Source organism: Camelus dromedarius, chromosome 11, assembly GCF_036321535.1.
Source record: "Camelus dromedarius isolate mCamDro1 chromosome 11, mCamDro1.pat, whole genome shotgun sequence".
Classification (NCBI taxonomy): domain Eukaryota; kingdom Metazoa; phylum Chordata; class Mammalia; order Artiodactyla; family Camelidae; genus Camelus; species Camelus dromedarius.
In genome coordinates, this window is record NC_087446.1 from 56334962 (window position 1) to 56357322 (window position 22361).

At 42.1% G+C, this 22361-nt stretch overlaps 1 protein-coding gene and 2 non-coding genes across 21 annotated transcripts; all 3 read left to right on the forward strand.

Annotated features, from left to right (window-relative positions):
* The first annotated feature begins 819 nt into the window (after positions 1–819).
* PCBP2 (poly(rC) binding protein 2) lies at positions 820–22287 on the forward strand. 19 transcript variants are annotated; one of them, XM_064491048.1, is made up of 15 exons: positions 820–971; positions 3316–3458; positions 4024–4047; positions 4137–4169; positions 4735–4851; positions 6731–6862; positions 7820–7947; positions 8966–9053; positions 10900–10992; positions 12073–12114; positions 13343–13415; positions 13925–13963; positions 14893–14948; positions 15920–16089; positions 21852–22287. In XM_064491048.1, exons 2-15 carry the CDS (start codon positions 3390–3392, stop codon positions 21886–21888), a joined length of 1101 nt encoding a protein of 366 aa, XP_064347118.1. In that variant the 5' UTR covers positions 820–971; positions 3316–3389; the 3' UTR covers positions 21889–22287. The 19 variants fall into 19 exon arrangements, with proteins under 19 accessions (XP_064347118.1, XP_064347121.1, XP_031318294.1 ...); XM_064491051.1 differs by having other exon boundaries at positions 14896–14948; XM_010986614.3 differs by having other exon boundaries at positions 821–971; positions 7820–7948; positions 8979–9053.
* On the forward strand, positions 4263–4340 carry TRNAA-CGC (transfer RNA alanine (anticodon CGC)). The gene has a single exon. It is a non-coding gene; the product is annotated as a tRNA-Ala (tRNA).
* LOC116156620 (U6 spliceosomal RNA) lies at positions 5229–5335 on the forward strand. Its single transcript, XR_004140466.1, has one exon. It is a non-coding gene; the product is annotated as a U6 spliceosomal RNA (small nuclear RNA).
* Positions 22288–22361: the final 74 nt, after the last annotated feature.

The following is a 22361-nucleotide window of genomic DNA, read 5'->3' on the forward strand; positions in this document are numbered from 1 at the left end:
CTATGTGGTGATATTTGGCACCAGGTTAATATCCTGTTCCCAAACTTTTGTTTTGATGATTGATGATGACACTTGCTTGAATCATTTCATTTTGGGCTGGTGAATGAATGGCAATTTTCTAACTCTTTCATTCCTCTACATTCATTATACGGAACGCAAAAAAAAAGTTTTCCTTTATCGACTGCCGATGAACTACAGTTCTACAGAAAGGGTAGATGCTTAATTCTTTCCTTTTAATGGCCAATTTTCAGAGTAAGGAGTTGATGTAAAAGTTACCTCCAATGTGGCAAATTAGTTTTTTTCTCTTTTTGAGTATCACTATAGACTACTGGGTTTTTCCTATCTCTTGTCATTCTCTCCTCACACATCTATTTTCCCCTTGTCTCCTTTATCCATGGCGACTGCCAACTCTCTCCGCACTTACGCCTGGACTTTTCAACCAGCCCGCTAGGGGCCCCTAGTTTCGTCTCGGCCTCCACGCTGCCGCTCTATCATAGACTTCGCCATCTGCTATCAGCTGTTGTCTCGCTGGTGCCAACGCTGTCCAGGGAGCCGCTCTAGGCTGTTGGGAGGCCGTCCGCATTGCGTGGGGAAGGTTTGGACGACGCAGTCGCCTCGCCGGCCCCCGGGGCGGTTAGCGCTTCCGGGGTCGGAGGGTGCGCGGGGTTGAAAGCGGGCCGCTCCGCCCCGTCCCCCTCCCAGACCAGCAGAGGCAGCAGCCGGAGCAGCCGCAGCCTGCGCCCTCTCCCGCCCGCCCGCCCTCCGCCCGCCCGCCCGCCCTCCGCCGCCCTCCACCCGCCCCGGGGTCTCTTTCCCCCTTCCTCCTCCTCCTCCACCCCCCCCTTTCCTCCTCCGCCCGCCCGCGGGGCCCCCCTCGCCTTCCCGCCCGCCCCTATTGTTCCGCCCCCGGCCTCCCGCCCTTCCCCTTCCCGCCCGCTCCCCTTTTCCCCTCAGTCGCCTCGCGCCTGCAGGTAAGCTTCAAAATTCTTCCTCCGCCTCCGGCTATAGCTTTATTTCTACTCTTGCCATCTTTCTTAGCGGGCTCCGGTCCTCGTCACGAGCCCCGGCCTCGCGTAGTCCCGCGTGAGCGCCTACCCTCTCACTCTGCTTGGCCGGCCATTCACGCGAGGCCCTGGCTCCGGCGAGGCCTAGTAGGCCTCGCGCAAGGCCTCCCCCCTCCCCCCGCCTTTTCCCGGTGGCGGCTGCGCAGGAGTCAAGGAGGGCGCGCGCGCGCGCGGTAGGGGGGGGCGGCGGTGGATTTGTTGGTTGAGGGGGGTGGGGGGAGGCGATGGCCGCTTGCTGGCCGGGCGGGTGAGCGCGGCTCCCCGCGGGGGTCAGGCGCTGGCGCAGCCACATGAGGAGGCGCTACTAGTCCGGCCCCTCCCCCTGGATCGCAGCGCCCCCCCCTGACCAAACCGTTTATTTTTTTCCCTCTTTTCCAGTGGAGGGGTGGGGGGGGGTGCATTTTTTAAGTGGAAAATGCTTGGGTGACCAAGGGGAGGGGGGCTGCTGAGTTAAAGAAAGGGTAGACGGGCTCCCAGTTACCGAGTTATTCGGGACGTTCTCTCGGGGTAACGAATTTTGAAATTACAAAACGCCTACCGATACAGACCCAGAGCGAGCTATTTATAGGAGAAGGGGTAATGGACTGACTGCAGGATTAACAGCTGGATTCCTGGGATTGGGTACTCTTAACTGACCTAGTCTGGAGAGAAATACGACAGGGATTTCTCGGATGATTTGCAGTTGGAATTGCACCTTTGTGCCTTACCTCAAGAAATGGCTTCAAATAAGTTTTCAATTTTCTTGCCCTTTCGAACTTGCTTCATTGTGGTATTTGTAAAGTGCTTCCTATTACGTGTGAGTCGGGGTAAGGAATTAAACTGCCAAATTTTTACCATGTCTTAGTGAAAAAAAAAGTCATCCTTAACAGACTGAACTCTGTCTCTCCCATCCTTCCCCACCCCCAGCATTTGTTTTTCCATGAGTGAAAAGTGTTGAATTCTGGGATTTTGCCATCAATTAATTATATTCTGAAAATGGGGGAATGTGGTGCTTTGGGGATACACATCCCATCTTTTAAATAATCACACACTTGAAGCAGCCCTGGGGCAGCTTGCTGTATACAGAATGGTCTGGCAGGCACTTAAACACTTTAAATATTTAGAATATGGGCTTTGTTTCAGAGCAAAGTTAAAACGGTGGCTGGTTTTGTGAAGGGGGAAAACTGGCTGTAGGAGAGAGAACATTGATGTTGAGTTTTGAAGGGATGGATACTAAAAATGTCACTGGAGACATTTCACAACTTGGGGGAGGTTGTTTTTAAAACTAACATCTCTAGGTTCCAAGGAGATTTTGTAGGCTAAGGTATATACAAAAATGTTCTTTTTACATGTAATAAATTATTCTAAAGCAGAAATGTTAGGAACAGTTGTTTTAGAGGCTAGGTGGGGAAAGGGCTTAAGTAGGAAAGGCTCCTACTGCTGTTGCTTAAAACAGCTACCCAATTAATTTTTAGCAATATGTTTTATTTTGATTGTTTTATTTGGAAGAAAATTTAAGATTTAATAGACTCGAATAAAGAGTGACTGGGATCAGGTTAATACGCAGAAGAAAGGAAAATTGTCAAATTTTGAGTGACTATCATTTGGGTTGAGAGAAGAGGACTCAAGCTGCAGTTAATGTATTGGGTCATTTCCCAAAGGGGAATATGGAACCCCAGCCTGCATAAAAGGCTTTTCAGATGATGCCTCTTTCAGTGAGGTTGTCGATTTAAATCTTTTAAAAATTATTTGTTGACATCTATTGACACTCAAAATTTCAATGTGAGAGACATCTTAATTTCTCTACCTAGAAATTGTGCCAGTAAGAAAATTTACATGTGTCTTTAGCTTTTAACCTCAGCTGCTACCCAACAGGGAAGCAGGTCACTGCCCTTACTGTAGTTGGTTGGTTTAAGGTTTGGCTTCATGATTTCCAGGTGTTTCTACATCCTTTTGAAGTTGATTCTGTTGAAGGACAACTGGTGCATGTTCAGCAGTTCCCTTAGAACCATTGCCAATTGAAAGAATCTTTCTCATTTTGAGAGTCAGCGGAAACCCTACCATTAATGAGCAGACTGGAAAGTCGCCTTCCATACTTTGTAACAGAACCTGAGCTGTTAATGCACTTGTGCTGGGTATATACAAGCCTGCCAACTGATAGGCTGTCATTTAAGGAGGAGAATCAGAAAACATTCATAATGGTTAAAATAACTTTGGGAAATATTTCTTCTATTGTTTTCATATTGTGATTTTGGTCGTCTTTGCATTTCAGTTTTTGGCTTTTACCCCCACCAGTGACCAAAGACTTGACCACTCAAAGTCCAGCTCCCAAGAACACTGCTCGACATGGACACCGGTGTGATTGAAGGTGGATTAAATGTCACTCTCACCATCCGGCTACTTATGCATGGAAAGGTATGCACCAGTTTGGGAAATTGGGTCATAGTAACTGCTAGGGGAGGGGCCAGGAAGAGAGGGCATGCATCTTGGAGCTCATCAGATTAGCACTGTGGGGCGCCTGGCTTTAGCACTCTTCTCTAGCAGAGTAGATGAGAGCGTGGTAGAAAAATGGACAGACTTGACTAGGAAGCTCCAATGAGCAGGAAAGGCTTAACCAGAGGCTAGAGCCAAAGACCGTCTCATGCCTGGATGAAAAGATTTTTCTCATGGATGTTGCTAAAGCTTGTAATAGGTAGATTTTCCCTGTCCAAACAATTTTGGGTAACTTTAAGATGTAATACATTTGGTATTTTAAAACATGATTTATATTAAACACATAGATAGCATTTAATGACTCCGTTATTTTCAGAATTCTTCTTTAGCTTCTCTCATATTTTGAGCAAAGAAAAGAATAAGCCTGTCCATTCCCCTTCCCTATAAATCTTAGCTTTTTCATTGCTTTGAACTATTGAAAATTACTTTTTGTGATAATTAACACTTCAGGTTTCCTCTTACTTGACACTAGTTTTCTCCATTGCAGGAAGTTGGCAGTATCATCGGAAAGGTAAGAGGTTTACTTCAACCCTAATTACTAAATAGTTAGTCTGGGTTGAAATAGCAGTTGGAGCTCACTCTTGATTTTTCCTCTTACAGAAAGGAGAATCAGTTAAGAAGATGCGCGAGGAGGTGAGTTGTTGAGGGTGGGAGGTGGTTAGGGACTGTTGACTTGGGAAATTCAAACCCTTTAAAACAGAAGTAAAAGTTCTGTTTAATGAGAGAGGGGGTATAGTATAGTTCAGTGGTTAAAGTGCGTGCCTCGCAAGCACAAGGTCCTGGGTTCAATCCCCAGTACCTCTATTAAAATAGATAAATAAATACAACCTAATCCCCCCCCCAAAAGTGTACAGTGCTATATGTCAACTATATCTCAATGAAACTGAAATGAAAAAGAATTTTTTTAAAGCTGGGGGAGGATCTTAATAGAAGAAACTGGTATTTTTCTGGCTTAGTTATTTGTAATGACAAATAGTATGCTGGGAAAGTAGCTCTAGTAAGTCTTCAAGACTTTAAAGCAGCTTCTGTTTGTTGAGTACAAACATGGAGCAGTATTTGAAATGATGCCAAAATTGCCTTGTGTCAGGATCATGTTTGTAGGTAGCTCCCTGCCCATCTTTCTTAGGAGGAGTTATGTATTACGTGTTTATATATCTTTTTGTCTATTTAACCTCTTCTGGCTGTGTTTTCTATCCAGAGTGGTGCACGTATCAACATCTCAGAAGGGAATTGTCCTGAGAGAATTATCACTTTGGCTGGACCCACTAATGCCATCTTCAAAGCCTTTGCTATGATCATTGACAAACTGGAAGAGGTTTGTTGTTTCCCCTTCCCTCATTCTTTATTTTTAAGTGGTTCTAGATAACTTAGTGATTCTCTGAGGGCTTTTAAAAATCAAGGACAGACTAGTTGATAAGAATCTGTAAATGGATCCTTTGCTCCCATTCATCATCCCCCAAATTGGACCATTTGTAGAACAAATATAGTTGGCCCTTGAACAACATGAGTGAACTGCGTGGGTCCAATTATACTTGGATTTTTTTCTGATAAATATATGCTACAGTACTACAGGGTCAGAGGTCAGTTGAATCCACGGGTGTGGAGCTATAGATAAGTTACACTTGGGTTTTCAGCTGAGCAGAGAGTGTTGGCACCCCTAACCCCCATGTTCACGGGTCAACTGTATTTTGAATGCTTTCTTTGGCAGCACATACGCTAAAACTGGAACAATACAGGGTAGAATAGCATGGCCCCTGTGCAAGGATGACACACAAATTTGTGAAGCATTCCATATTTTCCCAGTAAGAAATCATGGGGAGGTAATACACAGCATGAGGAGTACAGTCAGTGATACTGTAATAACTTTGTATGGGGGAGGGCATAGCTCAGTGGTAGAGTGCCTGGTTAGCATGCACGAGGTTCTGGATTTAATCCCCAATACCTCATTAAAATAAATAAACCTAATACTGCCCTCACCAGAAAAACTTTTTATGTTGATAAGCAATTACTAGATTTACTGTGATGATCATTTTGTAATGTGTTTAAACGTCAAATCACCATTGTGTGCCTGAAATAAAGTATTGTACGTTGACTATACTTCCTTTAGCAACAAAAATCTTGAATAGTTTTAATAGTTACATATTTTTAATCAGTCTGATACTGTTAGAGCTATACTTGGAAGGGAATGTGTTTTATCAGTTATCAGAAGCAGAATATCAATATCAGAAATTTTTTGGAAGAAACGGTTTTCTTCCAAAATGGATGCTGCGCAACCACTGCCCCAGGTCCAGTCAGCCTCCTCCCACTTCTGCAGTGATGCTGTTAACTGTGCAATTGACAACAAAGGCAGAGATCTTCTGGGCTGCTGCTTGATGCCTAATGGTGCCTGAAATCTTACCCTTGCCAAGATCAGAAATGTTATCTATTGACCTGCAAGACCTTGCTGATCCAGTTTGTAGCTTAAACATTCAGAAAATCTTTTCATACGCTTACAAATAAGAAACACATTGTTGACTTAAGGGCTTATGTTTCAGGAGTTGTACCCACTACAGAGTTCTACTATGTAGGCTGAGAAGTGATGTTTAAACCGCTTAATCTTCAGAAGGTTAAATTGAACTAGTTTCTAAAGCCATGAATTTTTGGATGCAGTATATTGTTACGGAAAAGGCTATGGGCTTTGGAGCCAATAGTCAGTTTCAAATCTGCAGCTTTTTAGATGTGATTGGGGCAGGTGTTCAGCCTCAGTTTCATTATTTGTACAACGGTAATGTTAACAAGGAATTAAAACAAGAATGAATAGAAGTACACTAATTAATCATTAAAAAGTGGTTGTTTGAATTTGGGTTGCATTGTTTCATCTTCCTCTTAATATTTTAATTTTGACTTCAATATTTTACTTTGCCCAGTCAACTCTTTAATCCCCCCCCCCCCCCAAATTGCTTTCTCCCTACCAAGAATAATGCTCCCAGGGTGAAGGAAAATATATTTAGGGCTAAATCTGAGGTAGTTTTTAGTCCTTTTTAGCTTTTCAGAAATAGTTGGTTTGGAGAAGGGGTCAATATTTGAACCGTTGTCTTTGGCATATTGTGACACAATATATGTTCCTTTATAAAGGTAAGTGGTTCTTTTATGACAGTATGGGTTCCCAGGGATCTGTCTAAACTTCTTTATTTTTCCTGTGTTTCTTTTTGTAGGACATCAGCAGCTCTATGACCAATAGCACAGCTGCCAGTAGACCTCCAGTCACCCTGAGGCTGGTGGTCCCTGCTAGTCAGTGTGGCTCTCTCATTGGGAAAGGTGGTTGCAAGATCAAGGAAATACGAGAGGTTGGTAACTTTTGTGCTGTTTTTTTTTTTTTTTGAAGTGTAAATTATTCTAAATGTGGTTTTCTCTTCTCTTTATATGTCTAGGAAAAGTTAGCATGTGTTGACATAAAGATTTTTATTAAAGTAGCAGTCCTAGAAGATTGTATTTTGATAATTGTATATATTTTTTCTGTTACAACAACAATAAATCAGACTGTGGAAAAGTTAACCAGAATTTTCAGCTATTGCATATGACTTGCTGGCAACTTTTCCATGAAGCTACATAAATCTTTTTCATGTCTAAAGAGATAATTTGCTATGTAATAATAGCAAATATTTTTCTTGGCCTAATTCCTAAACAGCAGGGGAAAATGGGAAGATACATTGGGATGTAGTTGTAAATTCTCCCTTTTAAATTGTGAAAGTTGCATTGAATTATGAAAGTTTTCAATTATATTTAGGGATTACTGAATTGGATGTTGGAATGAAATTTGAATGGCTCCTAAAGAAAAGCTAATTTGGTTTGAGTATTTGGGAGCCTGTTTTACATGCCATGTGAATAGGGATTTTGGTTTTGTTCACTGATAAATTCCAGGTACCTGGAATGGTTTCAGGCAGGTAGAATGGGCTTAATATAAATATTTGTTGAATAAGAGTGAAAGGTGGGTGATACTTGTGGGTATTTGGTTTGATGGCCCACAAAGCTGTCATTTGCTGAGAGAAACTGTCTAGAAGGACCTTTTTCTTGAGCAGGTTAAATTTAGCCCATTATTCAGGCTTATTCTCAGCTTTCAGAGGCTAATTTATTTATAACTGTGATTAAACAGTCCTATCTGGACTAAGGGAAGAATGAGAAGGGAGGATAAAAATGGTAAGATAGGGAGATGGTCACTGAGCTTTAGATTCTAAAGTTTCTGCTGGGAGATACTGGAGAGTATGAGCTATTCTCTGATTTTTGAATTTCTTTTTACCCCAAAGAGTACAGGGGCTCAGGTCCAGGTGGCAGGGGATATGCTCCCCAACTCAACTGAGCGGGCCATCACTATTGCTGGCATTCCGCAATCCATCATTGAGTGTGTGAAACAGATCTGCGTGGTCATGTTGGAGGTAAGCCCTCAGGCTCATGCTGAGAATGGGGGGAGGGTGATTTAGGGAGGCAGACTGATCTATATTTAGTAAGACTAGAATTAGGTGAGGCTGTTAGAAGCCTCCGGTGGGGGTGGGGAAGAAGTTCCCTGAATTCATATTTTCCTTCCCCCAGCTTTGACTTTTCTTATAGTCCATGCAAAAGTAGAAACGGGGAAGCAGTGGTGATCATTTGGTTTACAGCAATTCTAGCAGCTTTGGTAGGGGAAGGTTCATTACTTGGACTGACTAGACAAAGGATTTATCTGGGTTCCTGAGAAACTAAGTTAAGTTGCCTTTCAAATTACAATAGTTTGGCTACATGCAACTTTGATATATTCTTTAAATTAGTTTCTGTGCTTTGAGGCCAAATTATATTCAAAATGGTAGATAAATAGAAAAAAAAATGTATCCATAATGATGATCCTGAATGACTTACAAGGTCTTGGTAGATGCTATTCAACTAAAATAAGAATAGCAAAATTATAATTAAACCTTTTTAGAATTGTCATACGGAGTTGATCCCATATTGGTGAGAAAGGAAAGTAGAATTTTCAAGTAGAATTCAGAAAAATGTTGATTGAGCCTTTGAACTATTTGGATAGTTTTGTGTTATCCTAGATAACAACATTTGGGTATTTTATTTCCTATTTTGGCTTTATTTCCTGTTCATGCCAAAATGTAAGATCTTAATTACCAACTAAAATGTACATATGTACACATAGAGGTTTTTCACATTCACTAGATTTATTTGAACACATGGAAGTAATTCCTACGTTACTACAGGGGAGAATTCGTATGAGCTGTCTTGTCCGCAGACCATCTTACTGCTTTGAAGGCAAATAACTGCAGATGACTTGAGATTAGATCTAGCCAGAGACAATGTTGGTAGGTGAGAGGATGGAAATAATAGTTGTTAATTTAACTGACCTGTGTGAGCTTAAGCCACACAGCTGAAGCAGCTTTGAAACCTTATCTCTTTTTGTTTTTTTCCCCTCTGACTCTCTCCCAGTCCCCCCCGAAGGGCGTGACCATCCCGTACCGGCCCAAGCCGTCCAGTTCTCCGGTCATCTTTGCAGGTGGTCAGGTAAGAAAATTTTTATTGGTGGGCTAGGGTGAACAAGAATTATATTTGAAATGTCGACTTTGCTAGCAGCACACCAGGCCACTCTGCATGCTTGCTGAAACCTGTACTCTGGCCATAGTTTGACTTGCTTTTAGTTTTATTTATTTTTTTTGTACTGGAGAAAGCTATGAATGCCACCTTATTTAATTTTTAGCAGGCAATGGAAGTTTTGTAGACACTCGGAAGAGGTAATTTATTTAGTAATTTAAGATGGGTTGGGTTAGAAGAAAGGGTTAAATTGCCTTGGTGTCACTACTTCTTTCCCTACTTCACCCCATCCATGCTTTTTTATGTGTGGGGTGTTCTTTAGAGGTCTGAATAAAGGTAGCAAAGAGTTGGACCTCTGAAGGAGATTCTTGGATGGTGGTCTCAAATTGGGGGATCCTGAAATTGAGTGTCCTACAAACTTCCCCTTCCCCCCACCTCACCTCCCCTACTCCTTCCCCTTCACTCCCAAACTCCAGTGTGTTGTCCCTGGGCTCTTAACCTCATAAACACTGGTATGAACCCACATGGCATAACTGAAATCAGGTGGGGTAAGGGTTCAGTGTCTTAATAGAAGGGGGAGAGCATGTTGGGCTGTGGTGCTGTGACCTTTGGTGTTAGAATAACACCAAAGCACCCCCTTGGCCTCTCTCCTCCTTCACTCACCTAAATTCTGGATCCTTGGCACATGGTGTATTCTGAAGTTAGATTTTTAGGACAAGGGCACTGATTAGCACAATGGTAGTTTTATGCTTTTTGGTTAGTATATGAGGAGTAGGTAGGTTAGTTTTTAAAATACTGGGATTCGGGTTGAAATAGTGACCTTCATTTTGGTAGCTTTCTAAGCTTAAGAGTAATGCTCACAGTGCCTTTTCATGGGGCTGACCTGTTAACAAGCACAGTTATTCAATTAGTTCCATCTTGTATTTGAACTGGGGAAGCACTTAAGTTCATCTCATTTACATTCTACTGAGTAGTCAAAACTGAACAAGTTTTGGGGGACTTAGTTTGTCGTGCAGTTCTGGAAGCTTTCACAAGAAGTTAATCATATCACAGTGTTAAACCTTGAGACAGTTTAGTACCTTGCTTTTAACACTAGCCTTGTACAGACGGGCTTGGTGAATGGGCTCCCAGTCAGTCTGGATAGTCAGGCAGGGTAAGCAGAGGCCCAGAGTCAGTGTAGCAAGGAGGTTTAGCTTTAAGTTTTCCCTTCTCCCCTGGAACTACAGGTTCCTACTCTCCTGTCAAACCCATTTGGGATTTATATAGAGTCCCATGCTGCAGAGCAGCAGTCCTCTCTTATTTACAATTCTTCCTTCATTTCCCTTTCCTTCCCTCCCCTTCCCACCTCCCCCTTCTTACCTCTTTGCTTTCCTTCCCTCCTCCCCTTTATTCAGTTGACCACCCTGTAAAAGTTTGCAGCTTCTTCCATGAGTGGCCCTGTCATGGATTATTTTCCCACGGGCCTTTTTAAATGGACCAGTTCATGCAGTGTCCACAGATGGACCTGTGTCTTTTGCTCCTTTGTGACAAAGTGGGCTCTGTAGGGGTTTGATTGAATCCCACACTGACCAGGAGCTGGCATCAGCTCTGTTGCCTTACCCCTTCATTCTTACTGAAAATGGCCCAGTTGTGCAGTGTGAATCTGCCACTAGGTAACTTTTTTTAAAATTCACTGATTGCAGCTCGTTTCAAATTGTGTTGTGAGCTCCTTTTTAAAGGAAAATTAAAAATTAAACAACTTTTTTTGTGTGAATTTCATGCTGGTGACAAGGTGCCGGATTGACAGCCCTGGAGACTGAAATCCTCTATTTATCCACAGGACAGGTACAGCACAGGCAGCGACAGTGCGAGCTTTCCCCACACCACCCCGTCCATGTGCCTCAACCCTGACCTGGAGGGACCACCTCTAGAGGTGAGAGGGGATGTTCAGTCTCCAAGGCTCACTCAATCCTTCCGCCTCAGCCGAGACTGCCAACACACGGGGGGCCAGTGGCGCTGGTGATTTTTGTGCTGTGGACACCACCTGTCCACGGGGACCTGGACTGACCCCCCCACCTCATTTCACACAGGCCGCGTAGCCCACCAGATGGTAACACCAACTCTTTTTTTCTTTTTTTTTTCTTTTTTTGTTCAACCCTCTTCCCTGTTTCCTACTCCTCCTACCCCATTTTCACCTTCCCACCCCCCACCTGGGTGCACTTTTGGGGGTACTGGACACTGATGTGAGAAGCTTCACATCCTGTTAACCAGTTGCTCCTTCCTTCCCCTCCCTTCCAGCTCTTCCTTGCCCCCCACCCCCCACCCCATTGCCCTGAAGACCCAGCTCCCTTTTTGGGAGGTTATGGTGTTGGGGGGAGGAGGGCGTAGTGGGAGCTGCAAGTGCCTTTTATGGAGGGGAGGTGGGAGAAGGCAGGACTTAAAACACTTTTGTATATGTATTCCTGTGGTCAGCTCCCTAGTGCTAGGGACCCAGCTAGCTTCTAGTGCACTTAAGATCTATAGGCAGATATAGAGAAAAATAAGATAGGGAAAGGGAAGTGTTCAAAACATGCCATGTAGGTTTGTGCAGATATAAATCATTCATGTCACCATGATTGGTAGAAGGGCTTGGGGGTGGTTGAGGGAAGAGACTGTTTTCCTCCTAGGCTGTCTTGGACACAGGGAGGAGGAAGGGGGCTTTGTCAATCGAGGCATTGTTTAATCCCACTTCCCACATTGTCATTAAGAAACAGATGTGTCATTTTGTCTTTGATTGCAGGGAACATGGCTCCCTTTATAGGCATCCCGGAATAAGCCATCATATTTAGGGTTTAAAAGAAGGCCAACTCAGGTCTGACTGTATTTGAGATACCATCTACTGCCTCAATCCCTGGCCTCCCCATTCTCTAGTTCAACTCTGGCTTCCTGGCTAGTTGAAATCTGTCTTTTTTCCCCCCACTGGGTGGCTGTCCGTGATTGGTTTTTAATAGGAACTGTTTTCCTCCTTTTGTAGGCCTATACCATTCAAGGACAGTATGCCATTCCACAGCCAGATGTAAGTTTTGTTTTCACTTCTTGTTTTGAAAAGCTCCCTTTCCCATTCAAAATTGTCTCCTTTCTCCACATAGGCAGAAGTGAGTTGGGTTTTAAACATTTACAGTATTGTTTTCCTCACAAGGAGAACCTGTATTTTGAACCTTAAGTAATCTTTAATCAGAACATAGTAACACCTTGTTTTTGACATTTAATCCCTGGAAATTATAATTTGGCAGGTTATTAGATTCTCATTTTTCCCATGTTCCAGATTACTCTAAAAGAGAAATGTCCCACATTACTGTCATGTGTTATCCCAGGGCATGGCTTAAATTGACAGTGGACTGTGCGTCTCTGCATGGAGTCCTTTCCATGGTAGGGGGTGGTGGGAGGTTGGGTTTGTCCTTGTGCACTCCTCAGTCTGAGGTGACAACTTAAAAAGCATCTGGAGGGGTGGGAAGGGTGCTTATTTATGTAGGAAGGGGTAGTAAACTGAACATTTGGGGATTCAACTCAGTAAAACCTTCCTTGTCACTAAAAACTCGAACTTAAATGTGCCAGTATTTAGACTTCAAGGGCATTTCTTTCTGTACTTTTCCTCTATCCTTACTAACCCTTTCAGGTGCTGAGCTTTAGATTTGGGAAGTTGAGTTTGGCTCTTGGTTAGTGGTAGGCCCCAGGAGGGGAAGGAGACTTAAAGAGGGGTGGTTTTACAATAGCCAGGGCAGTTTATATAGATGAAGAAAAAAGCTGTAGAAATCACGGGGGGAGTGCTAAGCCCAGTTTGGTTTCGTCTTAATCTCTCTCCTCCTTGCAGTCTCTCCTCATCTCCTTTCCTCCTCCCGATACTGACAGAACCCTGCATGGTGTGTTTTCCTTAAGCACCACTGCACAGTTTGTTTACCTAGCCTGTCTGTGCTTGTCCCTGGGGCAACTGTTGCAATGGCTGCAAACACCTTCATTAAATAGCCCACGAGGGGTTGGTTGTCAGGCGGGTGCTGCTGCTTTTCTTTCCACACACCCCAAATGCATTCATTCTCTTTGTACTGATACCCTATTTCTAACCCTTACCTTCATGTTCTGCCTGTCCCGAGGATTGTGATCCAAGCCCCATCCCTTGCCCTTTGTTGTAGTTTGAGTAGTAGCCAAGTTTGGGGATCAGGAGCTCTGCATTTTCAAATTTGAATGTGCTTGAGCCCTGGCTCTGTTTCGTTTCTAATGCCAACCTCTCTCCTGTTTCCTCCCTGCAGTTGACCAAGCTGCACCAGTTGGCAATGCAACAGTCTCATTTTCCCATGACGCATGGCAACACCGGATTCAGTGGTATGGACACCTCAGTGTTTATTTCTGTAAGGTGTAGTACAAGACAGAGGCCAGCCCCAAGGTCTCAGTTTGACATCTTTTTAAAGCAAACTTCAGTACCCAGCATCCTGCTGGTTTAAACTTGCCTGTTTGCTATGGCTAAACCGAAGGAGGTAATGTGTTTGTTAACTTGGTTTTCGTTTGGGGAGAGTTATTCTAAAAGAAAAAAGGCCCTGGAAGATTTGGGGTGAGGTCGGGGGATGCTTGTCAGGCAAAGGGTAGGCTGATACTTCTTGCAACCCATCCTCACTGCTGCCCCTTTGATCTGATTGGCACCCCCTTTCTCTCCACCAGTTATTCACAGACGTGGGTAGAAACAATCCATTTGTGCCAAATTGTGTAGTGTTTTTTGGTTTTGGTTTTGTTTTGTTTTGTTTTTTGGGCTTTTTTTTTTTTTCTGTATAAGGAATAACTTGTCCGATAGGGTTAGGATGAGACCACCAAACTCATTTTCACTTGTATCTTAACAGGCATTGAATCCAGCTCTCCAGAGGTGAAAGGCTATTGGGGTAATGATTAAAAAAAAAATCTGTAGTATTCTACTGTTATATTAATAAACTGGTGGGAGTCTTGTTTCACTGCCCATGACATACCAGCAAAACATGCACATGGCAGAAAGGAGCCGAGAGCACAAAGGGGGTGGGGCCTGGTGCCCCTGAGGGTCCCTTGATGGATCTGGCCTACCTCCTTCTAAAAATGTTGAGTTTGAGCAGCCACAGCTGAGAGAAGGACTAGACTTGAGACTTAGCCAGCTGGCCTGGTTTAGTCCAGGTGTCATATAGATGGATATGGGTGTTTGCTGATAGGATTTTTTTCTTTTTGTTTGGAAAACAATAAAAGCCAGAACAAATTGAGCGAAAGACAGAATAAATCTGGAGAAATTAACTTCCCTCACCTTACTGCCATTTCATTCTCTCTGACCTTGAAATGTAGGTTAGGGTAGGGGTGGGGGGGTGTTAATCTGATATAGGTATATTTAAAGCAACTCTGCATGTGTGCCAAAAGTCCATGGTACCCAGTAACAGGCATGATAATTGGCGCTGGTGATAGCATCAGGTGAGAGAAAATTGGAACACATCGTCAGGAAATTCAAGCAGAAAAGGGGAGGAGTGCAGAAGGACTTGGTTAGATTTTGGTCCTGAAGATTGAGGATACCACATTCCCTTGCTCCTTGCTTCCATCCCCTTAAACCCTAATAGGCTGGGCTTTGCAGGAAATGGCATGAAATCAGCTCTTCTGTGTGTACAGAGGAACCTTTACAGCACTATTTCTACACCCCTCTCCCCCTCTTTCCTCCTTGGAGGCTTCAGAGTTAGTGATGAATCCCAACAGCCAATGCTGGGTTTCCAGTTCGTTTTCCTTCTGTTAGGTTAATGTGCAAATCAGTGGGGTTTTATATGCTGTGCATTGAACTTTTTTGCTCTCTTCTGTCTTTTAGCAGGTTTGGATGCATCTGCTCAGACTACTTCTCATGAACTCACCATTCCAAACGATGTAAGTATAGTTAATTGGGTTGCATGGGGTGAAAATAAGAATTGGTTTTAAAAAATAGAAGTTTTTTCAGCAGCATCATGCCACTTCTAATGCCTAGGAGGGAAAAAAAATAGGGTTTTTAGGCATCAAGTTTAATTTTTAAAACAGTATAAAATCCTGAATAAAAACTGATGTAAGAGATTGATAAAACTTTTGTAAGATAGATATCTTGACCCAGAAAGAACCTTTGTGTCTCAAATAGAAATCCCCATTTCCCTTTGCTTTTTATAGAATCTGAAGTCTTATCTCTAATGCATTTGTCCTTGGATGTTCTATCTGTGCTGTTCAACATGATAGTCACTAACGACATTTTTTGTGGCTATTTGAATTGAGAATAATAAAATAACTTAATTTCTCAATCTCACTGGCCACACTTTATGTGTTATTATAATAATTATGTTATTAATGTGTATTGGACAGTACAAATGTTTCTCAATGTTTTACTTTTTTCCCCAAGGCAAAACCGTTAGAAATTAGCCAGAATTCTTGTCAGTATAGTAAAGTAGTAATAGTGGCAGGAAGAATTTAGGCATCTTTGTTGACAAAAATGAAAGATACTTTTACCTTTATCCCAGCCATAGGGATAAATTAGACTTATCTTAGGGATAAATTAGACTTATCTTTGCTCTACTTCACTTTGTCTTTGGAGTTAGTACTCTGAGGAAATGAGCTTGATGCTCCGAGGAGTCCGTCAGCTCAGTTGGCTCTGACTTGTATTGATCAAGCAGAAGAATAGAGCAAGAGTCGATACCATCTGTAACTTAAATTTTTAATTTTAGAGTATTTCAGTAGAGTATGTAGGATACCTATAGTAGTTTCCATTGCCATGTTTATGGACCCAAGCTATAGAAGGCTGAGGGGTGGGATAGAATTCTTGGATTTAGCCATTGAGGCTCTTAATTTGGTATGCCTTGTTGTTTTTCTCCCTTAAGTTGATTGGCTGCATAATCGGGCGTCAAGGCGCCAAAATCAATGAGATCCGTCAGATGTCTGGGGCGCAGATCAAAATTGCGAACCCAGTGGAAGGATCTACTGATAGGCAGGTTACCATCACTGGATCTGCTGCCAGCATCAGCCTGGCTCAATATCTAATCAATGTCAGGTAAGAGTTCCCTACCTTTTGTGTTATTGATTTGTTGGGGAAAGTTACACTGTAATGTTAAGTGTGGGATTATTTATTTGTGGGGTGGGAGTTGGGAAGGGTAGAGATGGCAGGAGAAAAAGTGTAGCCCTACTTTTCATCCTTCCTTAGTGTAGCAGAAAAAGTAACCAAATTGTAATGTTTGCATGGGCTGGGGGAAGGGGAATGAATTGTTTGCATTTGACTTTTTATTGGTTTTAGGAGTGGAAAGGATGGAGCATGTCTTCCATCCACTGTCTAATATAAACTGTTATTTCACTGATTGGGTTTATTTAGGCTCCAGAACACCCTTAATTGAAATAAGGATAATGAAGTTATGTGACACCAGACAGTTTCTTGGAGGCAGTCATTACCATTTACTCCAAAAACATCCATTTTTCTCAAATTGCAAATGTGTTCCATTGTTCAGAGCTTGTGGGAAAGGGGAGGCACAGGTATTGGAAATACCTAGTGTTTTCTTTTTTCCCCATCTCATCTCATCTCGTGATGACTTCTTGAGGTTTTCTCTTATGCAAACCTAGCTACTGTTAGTACACATGATTGTAGCAGGACTATTCACAGTCCAGTGGCCATCCTACAAGGCATTTATATTTCTTGCTTTCTTAGCACACATGCTTAAGTCATGTTCTTAATTGCTTACTAACATTTTAAAGCAGTGTTAGTGACCCATTTCCCAAGGGGCTTACTATCCTTATGTAGACTTTGGCCTAGTTGTCATTTATCTCTGTCACACAAGTATTTGGTCTCTGTTGTTTGGTCTAAAAGTTTTATATGCAAGGGAAAGGATTTTTGTATGTATGAGGTCTATTTTTTGGCTTGCTTACACTGACCATGTATTTATTCCATGGTCTTTTATCCCTTGGTTAAGAAATGATCAATTTTCCATGGTGATTCTGACTTTGCCTTAAGTCTTTGCATGTCTTGAGGTGTTTTCTTCTCTTTATGTGGAAAAGACTTTATTTAGATCTGCTTTCTTCTTCAGCTACCAAGCACATCATTTCTTAATGTTCAGAGTGAAGTGGTAGTTATTAACTTAGCATGGAGGCTGGTTGCAAAGATTTGTTCCCTTGTTTCTAATTGGAGTGGGGGGTTGTTAAGTAGTTAAGTAAGGTATTGGAAGCTGGAAACCAAGCTGTTTTCTTCTGCTTGGGTAGACTTGCCCTGAATATTGTCAGTGTTTCCATGTAACTTGCTTTCCTGACCCCTGTACCAGGACAGTGACTAAGTTGTAAGGGAGCAGAACTTGGTCCACCTTCGTTTCCTGATTTAGTCACTCTTCAGGATCATCCTTTTTAATGAAACTGTCCAAGCTATGGATTTGGGTCAAAAGTTTTTAAAGTTTCATTTAATACCAGGCAAGGACTAAGCATGCACACGGCTTAGTCTTTACTTTCTCATCTTGGCCCTGTTGAACAAAAAAGCAAACTGGTTTTATTATGAATACTAAGCAAGAGAGATTTCTCTGTTTACAGTAATGGATTCTAGGCATTTCTGCTGATTCTGGCAATCCAAGTCCTTTTTTATGGATTGCAACTGTCCCTGGATTTAGGTAAACAGGATGGAGTCTTAGGAGGAGCCAAATAAAAAAGAGGAGCCTCCCTGCCTTTGAAGAGTTCTTGTGTGATAGGTTGTCCAGACTTCAGCAAATACCTTTAGTTACTTAGTCTCGTGGCTTAGATACATGGAAGCATTTGGGAGCTACAGGTTGTTACTGTTACTTAGAGCTTATTTTAGAAGTGGTATTTTTACTTTATTAAACTGAGATTTTCTGTAGTCCTTGAAGTTTCTTCTGGCTTTGTGGGGTCTATTTGAGAAGTATGGTCTTAAAAAAAAAGCCCTTTTCTCCCCTCCCTCTCACCAGAAATGAGGCTTTTCTAGTTCTTATCTGTGGTTCTGCTCTAAGCATTATTCTTTGAAAATGCTACATTCTTTGAAGTTTGAAATTAGTGACCTACTTTGGTCTCTTGTCCCTTTCCATCCTAATATGTTGGTTAGTTTGCTGTGGAGATGGAAGTAAATTTTAATATTACAGGAAAAGCAATTTAAAAAATTCTGTAGATTAGCATCCGAAAGCTTCACAAGTAGTTGGTGGGTAAAACATTTGTTCCTTGTATGGAGATTGATGAGTACTCTTTCATTTTCTGCTTAAAATCATTCTGCCTTCTGGGTTGGATCAGTGTATCAGATATGTGGAAGTGTGTGATTTCTTTTCTCAGTCTGTCAGCTTTTTCTTCATCATAGCAGTTTTAAAAAGCATTGTGGAATGGAACTTGGCAAAATACACATTTTTTTTAGAGGGTGGGACACAGAATAAAAACAGCTTGTCAGAAGTTGGTATTAGGTCTTCCTAATTAGCAACAAGAGGCACTTACTGATAACTGAAGCGGTTTTTGTCCTGTACTTTTCCCTTTTGTGGTCTTCCCTTCCACCCACCCTTTTTTTTTTGTTCCTTTTTTCCTCTGTTACAGTTTAGAAAACGCTAAACCCTCCTCCCAGGCAGCCTCCGTCACGATCCCTGATCACCTCAGCATCAACCTCTCTCAACCCTCCACCCCTTCTTCTTCTTCTTCCTCCTCCACCACCACCCCCTCGCTCGCCACAGCGGGGACCTCCGACGCACCCTCCAGCCTCCCCAACCCTCTTCCGACCGCCCCTTGTGTCTCCAGTCTGCTTGGCATGAAACCCATCCCTCTCCTGGCTCTAAATGTTGTGTCTGCTGCTAAGGGTACCGGGGCTTCAGCTACCACCACCACCACCTCTGCCGTGCCATGTGTAACTAACAAACTGAAAAGCGAGAAACAGAGATTCTCCCCCTACTGATTGCATATTTGGGGCACCCCTTCAAATATTTCTTGGTTTATTTTGTTTTCCTTTGTTAATATTGGTGAGAACCAAACAATTGTGAGCTTGTGACCGTTTCCATTTTACTATTTTGGGGAATAACAGGGTGGGGGCAGGGGCAGTGGTAACCTGTGTTTAGGTTTAGGCCGTTTCAGCTGAGTGCCTGTTTCAGAGTCTGACTTGTTGAATTCTTTATCTAGAGCCTCAGTTCTTGCTCTTCTTTCTCATGTTACTTTTTGTAGCTTTATTCTGCCTTGCTATATAACAATGTGTTAGGCTCTATGTTAATGAATAAAAGTTTCTCCGTTAACTTTTTTTTTTTTTTAATTATTTCATGGTTAAGTTCCCAGCTGACCTTCTTGGCCAGATTTGTGTTTCTAGCTGTAATAAAGTTGCCACAGTGAGAACCTTAGTTGACTGTATGCTGTGAAGGAAAGAAATTATTTCTTTACCCAGAATGGGGAGGCAAATTGGGGAAAGTCTAATAAAGTTTGCCAGCTTCTGTCTGCATTCCTCTGAACTAGTATTACCCCTCTTCCTGCGACATTGGGTAAATCTTGAACAACCAACCTGTGACATTGCCCAGAATTTGACAGGATTCTGTCCAATCATCCTAAACCAACCCTGATTACTCAGCTCGGTTCCTTTACTCTTCCTGCTGTTCCTTGCCTTCAGTCTCCCCACCAACCGTGTCACAGTGGAGGGTTAAAGACCTAGATTTGGAATGAACCTAAGATCAGCTGTAAGTCACTGATCCACTTATTTATCATATTTAAAAAGCAGAGGCCCTGGGAGAATTTTAATTTGTAGATCACATGAGTGACTAGTTAGAACGGACAACTTGTGCTTTACTTTTACTCAAGTGTACTTAATCTCCCTGAAGCTTCATTCTTAACCTAAGATCATAGCTCTCTCTACGTAAGAGTAAGAATGCTCTAGGTATAGTGACAGAAGGCCTCTGATAGTCTCTATTCAGCCTGAATGCTTACTACCAGGGTAATGAATGTATAACGTCCTTCCCAGGGTTTAGAGAATCAGTGTGAAGATTTTTTTTTTTGTACTGATAACTTTATCCCACATCCCCTTTGGATTACATTGTTTTTTTAAAAAAAAAACAAACCCAGCTAATTACTCATGAGTGCTTTCAGTACAGTAACTCATAGTATTGTGGCCCCTCAGTCCCAGACAGTGAATAGTGTTACGTGTCCCAAGGCTGCGGGAAGGACTAGAGGGGCAGAGTTCATTGTCCACATAGGGCTTCTCTTGTTAGTTGGTAGTTGCTCCTTTACCATCTGGTCCAGCTCTTAGTAAGTTCTTTCTATATCTTGGTGATAACCATCTCCCCCAGAAACCTAGTTTTTATTTTATCTAGTTCTTGGTTTTAGAAGGTCTCTTCACCTAATGAGTACTCCCTGAAGGAGTGCAGGGAGGAAAATCAGTTGTTTTAAGGGGCTGACTACCATCACCATCTCCAAAGGTATTTGGTGTTCAGTGTTTTAAAAGCTTACAGCTCCCCCATGTGGTCCTTCTAGCATCCTTAATGTAATATTTCTGGTTGAGTTTTTCCTTCTCCTTGCCCCTCTCCCTTCCCCCAATTCCTGCTCAGGCTGTGTATAAATTCCTGACTATTCTTTGCAAGTTCTTTTTGGTGCCAGAGTGCCACCACTTTCTTGCATGAATATAATTTTAGGAGGCCCTAGATCTAAACTATTTTCGGCAGCTCCTTTCTTGAACTTTTACAGTTTTCACTAAAATCAAGGCCTCTTTCTGTTGCCCTAGATCATGCCATTTTGAGGTTGGCAAGAATCTACCCCCTTTAAGAATTGTTTATTCCCCTTTATGCTGAGATTGAAACACCATTTCTGACTTAAACTAAATTCAGTTTGTAGTTGAAGGACTCATCTATTTCCTGGTCCCTGCCCCCACCCACCCTCTTTGGCCACCTTTTGGCTTTGCATTATTCTGGAAGAGATACAAATGGGGAAGTACCATTCATGCTCTCTTGACACAAATGGCAGTAGATTTAAAATATTTATGAAATTTATGAACTGAAACTTGAGTCTTACACATTTAGTTCTATTCAAAATGGAAGCCAAGTCTTGCTGGCTCCCTAATAGTGAATCAGGCTGAACGCCGAACATCGTAATACGTTTCCTTCTGAGCTCAAAATTGGATTCTGGGGCCTCTGTTTGAAATGAAAGGCATTGTAGCCGGATATATTTGGATGGAGAATTTGACTTAAGAAGACCACAAATTTGGGAGCATCTAGAGTGAGCTAGAAAGTTGTTAAAAACAAATTATTTTGACTTCTACTTATTTAAGTCTTGAACACTAGGCCCAAAAACTATAGGTTGAGGCTAATTCTTGACCCATATTTGTTATACTTATTGCTGCTTGTTTAATGTGCATTAGTGTTCAAAACTAATCTCTTAATAGTGGTAGTCTTCACATTGATAGAAAAACCCAGGACTGATCGGTAGTAGCTTGGGAGGAACTAAAACAAGCTCAGCTGTTAAAAGAAAAAAAATTATGTTTCTGTGTATTGTGACCATCTAGGATGCTTTAGTGTGACTCATATTTTCAGACAGTGCTTAACATCTCCCACAAAGATTCTAAAGAACATAGTTTGAGGAATACCCACAATTAATAACCAAGGTCCTCGATTTCCTTTGTTTCTGAAGTAATCTGCCTCAGAAGGCTTGGATCGTAGGAGGTTACGGGACCATGGTACTGGTTAAACCAGGAAGTCTAAAGTGTCGCCCTTAACACTGAAACACTGATGATGTACTCTTTCACATTTTGTGAACCCGGCAAGTTTTGGAGGTGAGGTATTGCTGGGGACTCAGAAAACTAACTTTGAGTTTTTTTTGTGTGTGTTACAGGCTTTCCTCGGAGACGGGTGGCATGGGGAGCAGCTAGAACAATGCAGATTCATCCATAATCCCTTTCTGCTGTTCACCACCACCCATGATCCATCTGTGTAGTTTCTGAACAGTCAGCTATTCCAGGTTTTAAATAGTTTGTAAATTTTCAGTTTCTACACACTTTATCATCCACTCGTGATTTTTTAATTAAAGCGTTTTAATTCCTTTCTCTGTTCAGCTGTTAATGCTGAGATCCATATTTAGTTTTATAAGCTTCTCCCTGTTTTTGTTTTTTTTTTTTTGGCTCATGAATTTTTTTGTTTGTCATGGAAATGTAAGAGTGGAATATTAATACATTTCAGTTTAGTTCTGTAATGTCAGGAATTTTTCAAAAAAATTAAAAGATGGACTGGAGCTTTTTTTCTTTGTGAATAGAAACTGGATGCCACAGTGATTCATGTGGGTTTTTATTCCTGTTGTCTTGCTGTTATTTTTGCACCTTTTATCTCTCAAAAGACAAGGACCCTG